The sequence below is a fragment of the Antedon bifida genome, chromosome 11, assembly GCF_963402885.1.
Source record: "Antedon bifida chromosome 11, ecAntBifi1.1, whole genome shotgun sequence".
In the NCBI taxonomy this organism is placed as follows: domain Eukaryota; kingdom Metazoa; phylum Echinodermata; class Crinoidea; order Comatulida; family Antedonidae; genus Antedon; species Antedon bifida.
The window spans coordinates 16,822,441-16,839,151 of record NC_136236.1 but is presented as its reverse complement, the minus strand read 5'-3'; the positions used below and the strand labels follow the sequence as shown (position 1 = coordinate 16,839,151).

The window sequence follows — 16,711 nt, the reverse complement described above, 5'->3', positions numbered from 1 at the left end:
TTTTAGTGTTTGTTTTACATTTCTTCTCGTATCCGAGCTGTTTGAGGGTTTTCCATAATTTTTTAGGGTTGTCTTTATTTTCATCAATCTTATTGAGAAAATAATTAGATTTAGCTTTTTTGATCAGCCGCTGAGCTTTGTTCCTAGAGGCACAATAATATTTGTATATATCTAGATTAGATTTATCTTTCTTGAATTGTTTTAAAAGTGTGTCTCTTACTTTGATTTCATCGGCAATTTCGGAGGTAAACCAGGGTGCTATGTTTTGTTTAAGTCTAACTTTTTTTATTGGCGCTATTGAGTCGATCACCTTAATGATGATATCTTTAAGAGTTAACCACGCGATATTTACATCGACATTATTAGTGACAACAGACCAATCGATATCGTTAAGTGTTTCAAGATAGTTATTTACATTATAGTTTTTTAAAGATCGTAATTTTGCGGAGTTGTGTTCATTTTTATGAACATGAGACTTAGGTATTTTTCTAGTGCAATAAATAAGAAAATGGTCACTAAGGCCAATGTTAATTACTCCAGATTGCTTCACATTATTTTGTACATTAGTAACAATGTGGTCCAAACATGAGCTTTTTTCTTTTCCTATTCTAGTTATATCCTTAATAACATTACTAAAACCATTTCTTATAAGGCAATCATTATATCTTTGCGATACTGGATTAATATTTAAAGTACATATGTTAAAGTCACCAAGAATATAAATTTCACTACTCTCTTTGATTTTTGATACAGTTTCTTCAAAGTTGTTCTGAAATAAAGTTACATTCTGTTTTGGTGGGCGGTAGCATGTACCAATCACAATTTCCTTTGAACGAGGCAGATATATATTTATCCAAATTGCTTCAAAATCGTCGATATCCAGATCATTTCTACGTGTGAAGGCGCGTTCATTTTTTACGTAGATACAAACTCCACCACCAGACCGGTTTCTGTCCTTCCTGAGCGCTGTATATCCATCAATTTTGATCTCGTTATCGGTGATGGATTCGTCCAGCCACGACTCGCTGATGGATATAACAGTAGCTTTGGTCTTCGATGCGATGTGCCTTAGTTCAGACATTTTATTAACTAATGACCGCGCATTAAGGTGAATAAAATGTAGGCCTTTGTTAAACACGTTGAATTCCTCGCTTAAATGCTCGTAAATGTCTTCTGTACATGTATGTCCATCTTGTTGGGTTTCATTCACATTATTTGTGTCGGCAATAAATTCGTCATGAATATTAATGTCACTGATGCATTCATCATTCGGAAGCTGATTGAAGAGGCATTCTTGACATAACCAATTATCTTTCGAGTTCCGTTGCTTATCATATACAATTTTATTTATTCTTCCGCACTTGATATGGTAGTTACATTTACATTCAGTGCATTTCATTGCCCTGTGCGTTTTCGCAATCGGTTTTTTACAAATTGAACATGGGTTTCTGATTGGTCCTGGGTTCGGAGAAACGTCTCCAGCGATAATAATAAGTACCATCAGGAAACTTGGGTTTTTTAAGTTTAAGCGGCAAACTGGATACGGTTTAGAAGATCCGTACAATGTCCATAAGGGAGACATTATATTCAGGTTATCCGTATGTATCTTCGGTTGAATTGCCCAGCTATCATATATGCTGGAGTTTAACGTAGAAAAAATGTCTGAGTTTAACGTTGGGCGGCAGGTAAAGTTAATTCTCACTAGAAGGCATAAAATAATAAGAACATTTGTAGTAATCGCTGCCATTATTAAGAGTGATTTAATTACCTTATCAGTGGTTGAATGTCGTCCAGGAGCTTAGCAAAGTCAATCAAACAGGTAAACAAGTGTTGGTCAGCTGATTAAAACTTCCCGCCAAGCGCAACGAAGCAAATCAAATGTAAACAGGATAAAAACGGAATAAAAAAACACCAAAATACATCAAAAAACTGTACATATCCATATAAAACTTCTTTAAAAAGTATTTATGATGTCGTTGATACTTAGATCGAGGTGATCAATATTGCACTTAGGCTTAAAAACAGCAAAAAGTCGAGCTAGGCTTAGGATGAAATCACCGCCCAGACCGGGCACCTCTCCTTTGATCGTTGCCTGGGTCCGACTCGCCCTCGTCGTAGTATGGTCTTACGAGGATTAAAACTAGATAAAAACGATTAAAAATTTCAGATAAAATAGTTAAAATACAGGCTGAGCGTAGATCCAGATCTTACTGTTCCATATGTTGTTCAATTATTCTGGATCGGTGTCGATTTAAGTTGAAAAACACTGGCGAAAAACCAGTTCACGAGAGAGAGTAATCGAGACACGTCTTATCTGTACGCTGCCTGGCGTACTATTATGTAAAAGACGTAAACGCAACGCAAGCGTTTTAACCAATGACAAGCGAAGTTATAGACAGTTAGCAATCACAAGCGAATAAGCCATCGCTTGTGATTGGTCAATTCACGTGCGTTGCGTTACGTCCTTGCGTTGCGTCGCTAGTGGGAACCACGCTTTATTGGTCCTTGCGTTGCGTCCAAGTAAAAATCAGGCTTACTAGTGGCGCATTGTTGTTTCGTTTATCAGTATTATTTATTTAACAAACAATTTTTTTGTTATTTTTTAGGAAATATCTGACCACGAATCATTTGGAAAATGGACACCGTCTTATACGCAACATATTCACTCGAAAAGGAAAGCGCCACCGTCACGGAAAGTTTCATCGAGTGAAGTAAAAACGTCTGCCTTAGGAAAGCGTTTTAATAGCGTCGGTCGACGCATTTGTACTAGCTCAGCGTTTCTTAACCTCTACCGCCAAAAACGAAATACAACTAGTGCTGCTGCTGCTGCGGAAGGCTCGTCGAGTGCTGATCCAACGATAAATGCAATTGCAACGAAGGTTGATGAAACGGCAGCCACATCCGTGGAACAAACTTGTACAAATCCTAGCAGTTCTATTGAAACGGCTGTTGATTTTAACGGACATACAGACGAAACCGGTGTTATAGAACATGATGTTATTTTGAATGTATGACACAGGACCGATTAAAAAAAAATCTATCTATGCTGAAGTTTTCTCTGTAATATGCGGCGATGTTAAAGTTAGACTTATGATATATGATACAGGCATCTCATGTGATACATATGTGACATCACATAGTTTGACAAGGATACTATGTACAAGTTAGATACAGTACCGCGAACTAGACATTATAACAACATTGGTATGTTTAAACTTACATTTAGTGGATAACATATTTGCATTTTTGCAATTTACATTTTGGTTATAAGGACACATATATAAAACATTGTTTTAGAGCTTGGTTCCCACTAGTGCGTTACGCAAGGACGTAAGCGCAACGCAAGCGAGTTGACCAATCCCAAGCGACAGTTCGAATAACCCATCGCTTTTGATTGGCCAATCGCGTGTATTGCGCTTACGTCATTGCGTTACGTCATAGTGGGAACCAAACTTAGGAAGAGGACACTCCCGTGGAACATTGTTTGGTGCCGAAGTTGTCCCCAATGGGTGTGCTTTTTGGATTTTTTTAAAAGGATATATATGGAATGTTTTAATCAGGGTATGTTACGTACAATGCATTTATCAGTGTGTTCATTATTGTTGACTGCGATGCGGCCTTCTAAATAATACAATTTTACTGAATTTCTTTGCTAAAACCTTTTATAAAAGACTTAATAGCAATAATAATATTGCTAGTTACTTTTCGTATTGTTGTACATACTAACAAGATATATTTTGCTAACTGAATCACAAATGTTGTAAAATTATGATAACGTTAAATTATGCAAAGATACGCCGTTCTGTGTACCAAGTTCGTATTCAACTAACCCATTCCAAAAATTATAAAATTTGTTAAACGTAATGTTTTATTGAAACAGTTTATAAAGTAACTATTTTTTTTCTACCTGACGTGTTGTCCGATATGGAATCATTGCTTTTGCCATTCAATATACAGTAGTCTCTGTTCAGAGGATTAAGGGGACACTTTCAACGAGTTTAACATTTAAGCTCTGTCTACACTATCAAACTAGTTTGACAAAAAAGGTGTGATGTGCCAAAATATGGTAGTGATGTGCCCAGAGATTGTAGCGATGGCATCATCATGTACATGGGCACATCACATTTTTTGTGACATTAAGTTTGATAGTGTCAGAGCCAGTACAACCCTTATTCAATTGGGGACACCCCTATTAAAGGAGTGGAGGAACTTCATTGGATCTCAAAGATGTCCCATTAATAGAGGTTCGACTGTATTATTTACTTCACATTGGATACAGTTTATATTTGCATGATACAATTTACAATTGGTATAGGCCTTTTATTTTTCAATGTATGTAAATTCGATATCGACACATTTTACGATAAAAGAACGGTTGGAACATTAATAATGTTGTTGTTAATAAAAGTCTTTTGAAATACCCAGTGTTATTTTTCTATGGTTGAAAATGTTGTATATTCTAATAATGCGTTCACATGGATGATGACGCTACTTTTCAGTGATATGATGCAAATGCCATGATGATAAAGGCCCGTTTATACGGCCGATAACGATCGACCATAAATATACACTTCTTTCCTACAGAAAACAAAAACAATAGAGGATAACCATTGTACTGTGTTCGATAATATTTTGAAATAATCCAATGAAATGACGTCATCGACAAAATATTATATATTGATACGATAGATTCTTATTGATTATGACGTCATCTGATTGGACACCTTGCGAATGCATGCAGTATAAATGGGTTATCCTATCTAGGATGACAACTTTAAAAGTCTATTTTGTTTTCTGTATGAAAAATATAATATATTGTCGATCGTTATCATCCGTAGTAAACGGGCCTTAATGCGCAGGATGGCATTCGTCTATAGAATAAGGCATAATTATTCAAATAATTTGCATAATTATCATAACCTATGAATACTAATGAGGCAATACTTTGATACACGCATATTTTAAGTGTGACTCGGTTGACAAACCATTTTCAGAGCCCTGGGTGTTATCCTCTTGATTAGTTTTGAACCTATAGGAACATCTGCATAGTGTACTTATGTCAGACACGTATCCCATGAATATAAAGTACGCAATTAAATAATGATAATAATGGCTTGAGAGACTTATTACATGATAAAGGTCTAACGCATTAAATAAAACTAAGTCCCGTCCCACTAAGAAAAACGTGAAATAGTACATTAGTATGCAGTACATAATATGGAATCTAGGCATAATACAATGTGGGATAACTGTTCCCTATACACTGTTAACAATGGCTAGATTTTTCGCGCCGCTCCTTTAGGCAGTTATATTCAAGAGAACGGAAGCATTAGGAAGAGTTTCCATGCGTTAGCTTATAGTTTATCTTTTTTATTTTCTTCATTCCTTAAACATGTGATGTTCTTTGTAAATTGTAAGTGTTTTTATTTATTTTATAGAATGTAGATATATTTCTGATGATACTTTAAACTGAAGTATTATTTTTTTCACTGATAATTAAAAAAAAAAGTTACTCATGGAAGCAACGTTTTATGTAGACGACTTAAATAATACGAAATCGTTTTCACGATACCGACTATCTCGCGCATGAGATAGATGATGATTTTACTAATGTCGCCCTCTATAATTTGTTAGACCTTTAAATAATAAAGATGGCATTGAGGAAAAGCAGACTATTAGTAAATAAGTCATATTTTAACGGCGTTTTTCGCTATTTAGATAGTACTTGTTTTTATAAAAAGGTACGTTTAAGATAGAAGTAGATTATGTCTACAAGTTTTTACCATGATTTACTATGATTGCACTGTTAAAGCTATGTATTCAAAGAATATTGCTAGGCCTGGGCTAGATACTAAATTGCGTCTCTATCATTATCTCATACTTTCTTCCGCGGGCCTCGATAGATATTTGCCGCGGGGCAGTAAGCCTAGGCTAGAGTAGTAGTAGTGTGTGCTCTATGAAAGGCTGGGCCTGCCTGCAATTTTTGTACTGAAACGGACCCTGTAACTACATTATAGGATTGGAGTAAAGAGTAAAGTCATTTTAGTTGATCTTTAAAAATATAACATTAATTAAGATCAAAGCCTTTTATTTTAATTAAATAAAATTAAAATAGTTCTTTTTTTTTTACTTTTTTGTTTTTTTAGGGTAACCTGCCTAAAATTGCATCAGCACATGGTGATCAAAGAAGATGTGCTTCGAGTGTGGTAAATTGCTTGTTTTGTTAATACTATTCCTAGGCCTAGGTCCACACTAGGGCCTAGGCCCGAGTCTTAGTTTACTGAATTCACCTAAAGTCTTTTTCTTTTCCAAAATAAATTATTTGTGTAATGTATTATAAAATACTGTTGCATTCACCATACCAAGATACCTTAACATTTCAGATATTTGATGTGGGTTTGCTATTTTAGTTCCGTCCACTTTTACAATATACTGTAACATAATCTGTGTTTGAATAACCTGTTGATGTGAATGCGAGTTTAAACACTTAAATGCATGGACATTTTAATTCAGTTCTTTGCTATCTAAATAATGCATTATCCTTTTCTCCCATTTTCCCCATTTTTGATTTGTGTGCAATTACAGGAAGAAATTCATAAATCTCTGGTATGACTTATACATTTATTTATTTGTTTTGCATGATCTTATGTTTACTAATTTCAGTATTTTTAATTAATTAATCGTTTTAGTTTTTTGTGTTTTGTTTCATAATTGGTTTTAGTATAAACTTTTTGTTTGTAAAATGTTTTATGTGCATGGTAAAAATCTGTAAAGTAAAGTTTCCTCTTGAGTCAAAGAATTTAGGTGGAAAAATCTCACCTAGGTGAGGAAGCCCAGCACAACTACATTCAAGTAGTATCGATACCTCAGTATTATTTCCAGAATAGGCCTACAGCACTGCTGCCTGCTTAGAGATAAGAAAAAACATCTTTCCCTTCTTCCCTGACTCATTGGTTGTTCAACAACAAACTCCACACAAGGTGTTGAACCTTGGATACAAGACCCACTCCAATCTAGCTACTGGCTACCTACAGTATCTTTACCGGCCTACTAGGTCAGGTGTCAATGAAATCCCTACCAGTTTCAATCCCACAGTGTCCCAATTTGAACTCTTTAAATGACCCAGCTAAAGATGTTTCTTTTCCAAAGCTTTGTCATTCTAACAACTTTAGCTTGTATTACTTTAATTTATGTACAGCACATTGCTAGACTGATAATGCACTAAAAAGGAACTATTATCGTTGATATCAGACAGCATAACCTTAACCTGTCATGTCTGTTATTACCTATATAGAGATGGTGTAAATTAGTATTGAAAGCAGAAATTACTTTTCTTCATAAATAAAGATATTATTTACAGTAGACGTCATAATTAATATTTATTTTATAAAGCTTTGTTACGCTATCAAACTAGTTTGAAAAAATAGTGTGATGTGCCCAAATATGGTAGTGGTATGACATCATCCTGTCCATATACTATATGGGCACATCACATAAAGTTTGATAGTGTAGACAGAGCTTAACTCATTGTTCAAACATAATGCTTTATAAAATATAAAACTAAACATTTTTTTAATGTTTTTTTTTTCAATAACCATATAAAAATTAATGGTAACTGCTACTCCAGTTCCATCATTTGTTTAACCCTTAACCCATTCATTCTATTAATACAAAATACAGTACCTGCAGTAATTAGGCCAAAAAAAAAAAATTATTGTGTTGGCCACGCCCGACCGACCCTAAACTGCCGAAAATGAAGGTCGGCTTTTTTTTTTTTTTTTTTTTTTTTTTTGAGCCAAACAGCAATTTTGAAACCAAATGGTGAAAAAATATTGTCTTATTAGCCAAATTGGCGAACATATTTCACCTCCGCCGGACGTGTAAAAAAGAAGCGTGCAACCAACCGTGAATCCATCACGTGATAACCGGAATACGCGATTATTAATTTTTGGGGGATCCAAGTTTAAATTAAATAAACACTTTGATTACACAGTGGTTGAGACTGGTTTTTAATAGTTATAACATTTTTAAACACCCTCATAATTAATGGACTCTACCAATGTTGATCTGCAGCAAAAGAACAACAGATCGTACATCGCACGAGGTTGTTGATGCGGTGTTTTTTGGTTTTACTGTACAGTACTACGATCTGATTACGGACTTGTTAAATGATTTAAAAGGCATGGGTTCGCCAAGCAAGTAGGCCTATATACGTTTAATAAAAATGTACCTAAGATTGTCGTAAGCTCTTTTGTTCAAACTTGTTATTTATATAGCGATAATCCATCCGTTCCGGCATGCACGCTAGGCTTCTAGCCGGACCTCTAGCCTCGATCGATCGATGTCGCTGGTGGGGAATTTCCCCGCGATAAGAAATCGGCGAAATATGGCTCATAAAACGGCCTACATTTTAATGTTATTGTTATATCTTTAATGCCAGTGTAATTACGTATGGATAAAACAATATAAAACTCAATATTTTTCATCTAGAATAATGTTAACTTGCGTAATGTAGCATTAACACGGAAATAGTTTATTTCGATCTTGATTGTTTTTGTTGGCTTTAAAAATGGTAGCTAGGGGTAGGGCTAGCCTAGGCATTTTTGCCTTCAAAAGCTAGGCCTACGTTTATTTAATAAACCTTTTTTAAACTTTTGTTGAAACAATTATAGCTAGCGTGAGCCTAGGGTGCTATGAAAAGTGTTTAAAAGTCTTTTTGTATCAATTGTGTAAATTGTTTATTATTTTGCCGGCAACACATTTTTGGTCTGAAAAAAAAAAAAAAAAAAAAAAAAAAAAAACTTTTCCTACCGACCTACCCATTTTTAGGATTTACCCAAAACGTGGCCAACACAATAATTTTTTTTTTTTGGCCTTATTAGATAATAAGTAAATTAATAATAAAGCATGTTTTCAAAATGTAAAATAAGTCATGCTGCTTTTAATTAAAAAGATAATTTAAAAAAAATTAATTTATGTGCTGAGAAACTTTTTTCTTTTATACATACATTTTGGGTGTAATCTATGACTTTTATTTGTTCATCATATAGTTAGTTTTTACTGTATAGCCTGTACCAGTTATGCGATTTAAAGGCAATAGGTAAACTTAGTAGATATTGCACGCCAGCTAAATTTGTTATATTGTTTTAAATAATTAGGTAAGAAAATGACCTTGTGACCAATGCATCAGTGAAATTAGAAATATATGAGAATAAATAGTAATTTTATTGTGATAATTTAAATCAATGTTGTTATTGTTACAGCCGACGGCTGCAAAGTATGGAGGGAGGCACACCGTCACTTTAATTCCTGGTGACGGAATCGGACCAGAGCTTATGGTACATGTAAAAGATGTATTGAGGTGAGACAGCAACACAGTACTACCATTAAAGAATAGAATGGAGTTCAAGTCCTGTCATGTCAAGATTTTTTCTAATTCCAATGGCAAATTATAACTCCACTCCCAAAGACTTTGTTTATGTAGGGGATCTTGTGTATATGTTTGTATTGTGAACAGGATTGCCACCTTTAAGAAGGATATTGAATTGAATTATCCTTGGCAATTTGCCTATATATATATAAACAAAACAGAATAATTAGGAAAAAATAAGTGAGAGTACTTGGACAAAGTAGATAATTGTATAATAGATATAGATATGAATTTATATTTTATAGTTCATATACTGTAATCAAATCATTTGGTGGTTAATCTGAATTTGTACCTTCCTTACTTCACATCACACACATAATTAGACTACCAAATGATACACTGATTAAACAGGAGGGAAGGAAACTAAAAAAAAAGTAAAAAGACCATCAGGAAGAACAAAAATAACTAGATTAACCAAATAAAACAAGATTTAGAAGGAAAAAATGACTTTAGTAACAAACTATCCTGCTTAAAACAGAAAAATATGGAAACAAATTGTGGAAAGTGTAATGTCTAAATGATGGAAAATGTTTCAAGAGGGAGAGAGAGAGAGAGTTACTACATACAAATTTTATATTAATGAACCTCTTTTTATCTTTTAAAGGCATGCAGGTGCACCAATAGACTTCGAGGAGCTGCTGCTGAGTGGTGAAAGAGAAGATGCAGAGTCAGTAGAGCAAGCAATCATAGCAGTAAAGAGAAATGGTGTTGCTCTCAAAGGCAACATCCATACTGATCTGAATAAACTACAGATCGGTGATAAGTCAGACAATGTTACTCTAAGGTAAAGGCTATTCAATTTATAAAATAATATATATACATGTTACATTGGAGGTAACAAGAATTATGTAATGAATAGCAAAACTTCTATCATTTAAAAATCAAAGAAAGTTAGGTCGTCACAGATTGACTTCTTCATCAGTACTTCTATGAATGGATGATTAGTTGATTACTAGCTGCATTATTATGGGAGTATGTTTCCATACATGTTTGATTAACCGTGTTAATAATGTGCAGTGCATTGAGAGATTGCTTATATGTGCTATATAAGAATGAACTATTATTATGAACGCTAGTTGTTCATACACAGTACCGTTTTAATTGTACGATCATTCAGGAAAACACCTCACAAAATTATAATCATGGGTTGTCATATACAGCATCAATCTAGTATTTAAATAGTCTGAATTCCTTGTTGATATCACAGGACCGTGTGAGTGACATCACAACACTGTGTAAATGACACAACACCATTTGGGTGATATCACAGTACCATCAATTCCTTGGCTGGTTCATTCATCTTAATCAATATTTTATTATTTAAATTTAATAAAAAGTTTTTACTTTAAATAAGCATTTTTTAAATTAATAAATTGTTTTGTAAATTTTATTTCAGGAAAAACTTGGATTTATTCGCAAACATTGTTCACTGTAAAAGCTATCCTGGAATTAATACACGCCATGATGCTATTGATATTGTAATTATCCGGGAGAACACAGAGGGAGAATATTCTAGTCTAGAACACGAGGTTAGTGCCTCATTTTTGTAATGATAATGCCCTACTAAAACCTTCTGAAAAATGAGTTTCAAATAATAATAATAATAATATAAGAGGTTAGGGATCATGTCAAAATCTATTGCAGTTACTGCAGGAACTACAATTGTTTTACTGGAATAACATTGATTTTATTTTGTTTCAATGTAGAAGTTTCTGAGTCAGTCCCTGCAATATACAATACCTATTATTACCCCTAAAAAAGCCTGCTAAGTAATTACAGTAAACAAATTATAGTAACTGCATAAAGCTCTGTCTACACTATCAAACTTTATGTGACAAAAAAATGTGATGTGTCCATATATGGACACGATGATGTTTGGGCATATCAAACTTATGTCAAACTAGTTTGATAGTGTACACAGAGCTTTAGAATAATTTGACATGTATATTACATTATTTATGTTTCTTTTTAGAATGTGACGGGTGTTGTAGAAAGCTTAAAGATTATTACTCGTGCAAAATCAAGAAGAATAGCGGAATACGCTTTTGATTTTGCAAGAAAAAATGGAAGAAAGAAGGTTACTGCCGTACATAAAGCTAATATAATGTAAGTAAAGTAAAAAACCTTATTTGGGTCATCCCTATTCAGGGGGCACTCATATTAAGGGGACACTCCTACTCAAGGCTCACTCCTACTCAAGGCTCACTCCTACTCAGGGGACACCCCTATTCAGGGGACACTCCTGCTCAGGGGACACTCCTATTCAGACGACACTCCTATTAAGTGGACACTCCTACTCAGGTGACACACCAATTCAAGGGACACTCCTATTAAGGGCACACTCATACTCAGGGGAAACTCCTATTAAATTATAAAATCTGTATAATGCTAAGGCTAACACGTTGACTCCTGAAGGTTTTCTATTAAAAATTTACAAACAGATTAAAAAGATAAAACCAAAGAGAGGAGATTACAGATCAACTGAAATTTTTTTCTTTTCCTTCACAGGAAATTAGGAGACGGATTGTTTTTACAAACATGTCGTGATGTCGCGGCCTTAAATACAGATATTGAATTTGAGGATATGATTGTAGACAACTGCTGTATGCAGGTAAATATACTCATATTGAATGGAACTTCGTTTCTTTTTGTATCATAGGTAAAGTCTTACTTTTAAGCTCTGTCAACACTATCAAACTTGACAAAAAAAAGTGAGATGTGTCCATATATGGTGGTGATATGCCCAAATATTGTAGTGATATGACTGATTTCCATATGAGCATATGACATTTTGTCACATAAATTTTGATAGTGTAGACAGAGCTTCATAAATTCTGTCAAATCAATAGTCCAACACACTGCACCACACGCTCTCACATTCTAGCCCAAATTATAATTAGTCACAGTCAATAAAGTTAAAATATGAAACAATAATTATCAACCCATGTAATTTGATTCATCTTGTTTTTTACAGATGGTATCTAACCCTAACCAGTTTGATGTGATGGTGATGCCCAACCTGTATGGTAACATAGTCAGCAACATTGGTGCTGGACTTGTAGGTGGTCCAGGGATCGTACCAGGACAGAATTTAGGTGAAAACTATTCAGTGTTCGAAACAGTAAGCACTTTGTTTGAATTTACTTTTGTCTATCTATTTGTCAATGACTGCCTCATAAACTTTGATAATATAAACTACAGTCATACGTTATTGCAGTGAAAATAATGTTGACATGATCCCACATTCACACATGACAATAATTTAATCTTAATCTATTAAATATCAAGGCAACCCGTAATACAGGAAAGACTATAGCTGGAAAAAACATGGCCAACCCAACAGCAATGTTACTAGCCAGTTGTCGGATGTTAGACCACTTGAATCTTCACAAACATGCTACACTTATCAGAGAGTCAATTATGGAAACTCTCTCATATAAAGAGGTTAGTGTAAAGCTCTGTCTACATTATCAAACTTTATGTGACAAAAAAGTGTGTTCATATATGGTAGTGATATGCTCAAATATGGTAGTTATATGACATCATCATGTCCATATATGGGCACTTCACATTTTTTGCAATAAGCAGATTTTGAGTTTCTCCAACTGCAGTGTTCTTGTTTGTTAGTTGAATGTCAGACTGCAAAACATTTAATTATTATTATTTTAATTAATTATTCAATAATGGAATGTGTGTTACTGCTATTTTTGGGGAGGAGGGGTGGGGAGGGCCTTGGTGCAAAGGTTAAAAAAAAATCGAGGAGCCTCACCCATGTGGACAAAATTAATTTATAAAAACGCTACTAAAAATTGCTTCCCAAACAAGGATTTAAGCGCAAAGCAAGTGAATGTAGGAATCACAGATGACAGTTCGGATAACCCATTAGTGTTGTGATTGGTAAAATTGTTTCCGGTGCGCTTATGCCCTTGCGTTGCGTCCAATAGTGAACCAAGCTTACTGGAGAATATTCCCAGTATCTATAACACGTAACACAAATATTTACAATAAAACAGTAAAGAAATGTATCGTACTGTTTTTGCATTACTTTTATTTTCTTAAAAAAAGTTAATGAACTACCATCATCAAAATGTCAAAGTTTTTTCTCAGGTTGTTTGAAATAATTAATCACGCTGTGTTAAAGTGCAAGAATTTATTTTATTACTTATTATTATTTATTCAAACATTGTTTTTAATAATTAATTTTTCGTGCATTAGATTTTTGAAAATTGAATTTTTAAATTGTTTTTCTTTTAGAACCACACGCCAGACCTTGGAGGACAGGCGACGACCAGAGAAGTTATACAAAGTATTGTAGATGTTATAAGCCAGACTAGCAAAGGAGCGCATGTTATCTAGCTAGTATTTTAATAACTAAGTACGGTACAGTAAGTATTAAGAGTTTTACTACTATGAATAGTGTAATATAAAAATTATTCTACTGCATGTACTGCAGTAACAGCATTTTGTTTACTCTTTAATCTGTTTATGCAATTATTTAGCAAGCGTTTATTGCTTTTCTGCCTCGTAAACTTTTGAATTGAAAGAAAGTAAAATCATACGTTATTGCTTTTTTTGCAAAATTGTAGTAACTGCAGTAGACTAATTTAGACATGGTCCCTTAGGGAGCTAAAGTTAGTCAGATGTTTTGGCCTCCTCTGACGTAATTGTAGTGAATGCTCAATACATTGAGAACACCTTTGAAAAAATAGTTCTTGGTTAGGACTTGAACCAATGACCTCTAGATCACTAGGCTGGTTTTCATACCTCTAGAGTACTTTCCAAATCTTGTGCTAATAGCTAGGGTTAGATAGGGCAAAATAGCTAGCTTATTTAGAGTATTGTGTCTATACTGTAGTAATGCAAGGGACCATCATTAACTATTTCATTGCCAGATTAGTTCTGTGGTCCTTAGATAGAGGTTGCAATATCAAGGTAAGTGAACAGACCTTTCTGATGTGTTTATTATTATATTTAAGTAAATTTATCACATTTGTTGTTTTAAAATTTTCAATTTTAAATACAGTATGGGGTTCTCAACAGGCGGCCAGCGTGCTGAATGAGTGAATTTTATATGTCCCACGAAGAGCTACAGTACTGCCAAAAACAAAATGTAATAAGTAATGTTGAAAACAGTTGTTAATGTTCATTCAAACTGTGCTTTATACCTGCAAAATTACTTGTAAATTGCAATCTGACCCACGGTAGATAACTGTTGAGAAGCCCCTGCTGTAGTCACTTACTCACTATCTTGAATAATTTATTTTCAAGAACTTGTTGAGCACATGCACAAAACACAGTTGATATTTTATTATAAATTAATTGGCACAATTTTATATTTTGTTCAATTGTTATTGTTAAAAGTTATAATTACCATATTTACAATATAATCATTGTCATCTTGAAAACTTGGACCATGAGATCTAAATCTCAGATTAAAAGATCTATAGAAAGCCTGGAAAAGAATATACAAGCACTAAAATCAAAAGTAAAAATCTATTCGTGTACCAGCTGTTGTTCAAAATCGTTTGTTTGAAAACCTTTATAGAACAAATGTTTTTTTGAGCCGGTGCATTATAGTAGAGTATAAGTGCATGCTTTAATTTCAGCTTAAGCAATTCATATTGTGAGAAAAATAAATATAGAACTTATTTAAGTAATTTTTAAAATAGATTAAGCTTAAAGATGTATTGTCCCCCAAAAACATGAAAAATAAAGATTAATCAAATCAGACTTTGAATATCTTATTTTGTAGTTTTAATATTAAAAGTTAATCACTTCCGTAGAAAAAAAACGAAAAAAAATAATGTTTTCACTTGTAAAATGACAAAATAAACGGTTAAATTCAACCAAAAATCTATTGGCTGGCAGCCAATTTGACCATTTTTTGCTTTAAATTACATTTTTTTCAGGTAAATACATTTTTTTTAGATCCAATTTTTGGTCAAAGTGGATAACTATTACGGTACATTAAAATGGAATATTCAACAAAAATTGTTTTAAGAATTATTTTTTCAGGGGGACAATACATCTTTAATATAGCGATACATCTATAAACTGAGATTATTGAGGTCGGAGTTTGTGAGACAACCCAGCTAATTAAAAAACAAATCTGAATTATTTAGTAATTAAGTAGGTCACAAACATATTATATAGGTCAACATATATTGAAATTGAATATTCTTGTTCTACTACTTGAGATGAATAAGAAATATGTGTGGTTGCTAAAATAAAGTGTAAAATGCTATTTATAATTAATAGTATTTAAAGCTTTGTCTACCCTATCAAAATTTATGTGACAAAAATGTGATGTGCCCATATACGGACATGATGATGTCGTATCACTACCATATTTGGGTATATCGCTACCATATTTGGGCACATCACACTCTTTGTCAAACTAGTTTGATAGTGTAGACAGTGCTTTAATAAATGTTATGAGAAGAGATAATATATAAAAAACATTTTGTGAATCTTTGCAAGTTTTACATTTGTTTTGAATAATTTATAGTATCTGCACTTATTTTTAAACTGAACGTTTCCTTATATTAAATTCATTATGCTTAAATGTGAATAATTAAATAATGTTTATAAAATATTCATCGAATTTCAAATGGATGAGAATTAAATGAGATAGTATTTAAAATTGATGACGTCATTAACAAGGCGTTAAGAGGAAAATAACTCAACGCAAAATAAAACAAAGATTCATTTGTATCTAACAATGATTTTTATGGAACAATTGAATTATTTTTTAATTATTTTGACGCCCAAGGCTTAAAATGTCACCTCTTGTTCTGAAATTCGTCGCGCGACCCATGTAGATTTTACCTTAATGAGTAGGCCATGTTTTGTTTGAACAGTAGATCCCCCAGACCCAAGAAAGTGTCCCCTAAATAAATATCTAGTTTCGTTTCATGAAAAAGTGTACTATTAATAGGGCTGCCGTAGACTTAGATATCTAGTTTCGTTTCATGAGAAAGTGTCCTATTAATAGGGCTGCCGTAGACTTAGATATCTAGTTTCGTTTCATGAAAAGTGTCTACGAAAAATCATGGAATTTTTTCTATAAATGGTCATGGAAATTTAGTGAAATTAATTTTTTAGAAAGTGCATGAACCCTGAATAGGTACCGATATCGTCAGCGAATACGTTTTCTTTAACCTATCCGCCTCGTGTGTTAAGATTCGAGGGCAGGATAAATAATTCATTTGTTTGCCTTTTAAGACGTGTGAAATATTTCCTAACTTCTTGAATAATATAAAATATTTGCAAGCTAAGCAT

The 16,711-nt window shown here is 33.4% G+C and overlaps 3 protein-coding genes across 5 annotated transcripts in view; 2 read left to right on the top strand and 1 right to left on the bottom strand.

The window, feature by feature from the left end:
- Positions 1–16,711, top strand: part of LOC144855287 (uncharacterized) — a 75,211-nt gene that overhangs the window by 35,123 nt on the left and 23,377 nt on the right. Inside the window, exons 8-9 of one of the 2 annotated variants that reach the window (XM_078713100.1) lie at positions 2,607–3,019; positions 3,175–3,208. In XM_078713100.1, coding sequence (XP_078569226.1) covers positions 2,607–3,014 — 408 coding nt within the window. In that variant the 3' untranslated portion in view covers positions 3,015–3,019; positions 3,175–3,208. Of the gene's footprint in view, positions 1–2,606; positions 3,142–3,174; positions 3,209–16,711 lie in introns of those variants that run through there. The other variant, XM_078713099.1, reaches the window with a different exon arrangement.
- Positions 1,837–16,711, bottom strand: part of LOC144855294 (ubiquinol-cytochrome-c reductase complex assembly factor 6-like) — a 128,855-nt gene continuing 113,980 nt past the window's right edge. Inside the window, exon 4 of the transcript XR_013614781.1 lies at positions 1,837–1,848. The gene's annotated coding sequence lies outside the window, so the exon portion shown is untranslated. The remainder of the gene's footprint in view (positions 1,849–16,711) is intronic.
- Positions 5,647–16,153, top strand: LOC144855474 (isocitrate dehydrogenase [NAD] subunit gamma, mitochondrial-like). 2 transcript variants are annotated; one of them, XM_078713349.1, is made up of 11 exons: positions 5,647–5,741; positions 6,147–6,206; positions 6,586–6,606; positions 9,264–9,361; positions 10,035–10,214; positions 10,827–10,959; positions 11,403–11,536; positions 11,939–12,041; positions 12,405–12,551; positions 12,719–12,874; positions 13,685–16,153. In XM_078713349.1, the coding sequence occupies exons 1-11, from the start codon at positions 5,652–5,654 to the stop codon at positions 13,784–13,786; spliced, it is 1,224 nt and encodes a 407-aa protein (XP_078569475.1). In that variant the 5' UTR covers positions 5,647–5,651; the 3' UTR covers positions 13,787–16,153. The 2 variants fall into 2 exon arrangements, with proteins under 2 accessions (XP_078569475.1, XP_078569476.1); XM_078713350.1 differs by lacking the exon at positions 6,586–6,606.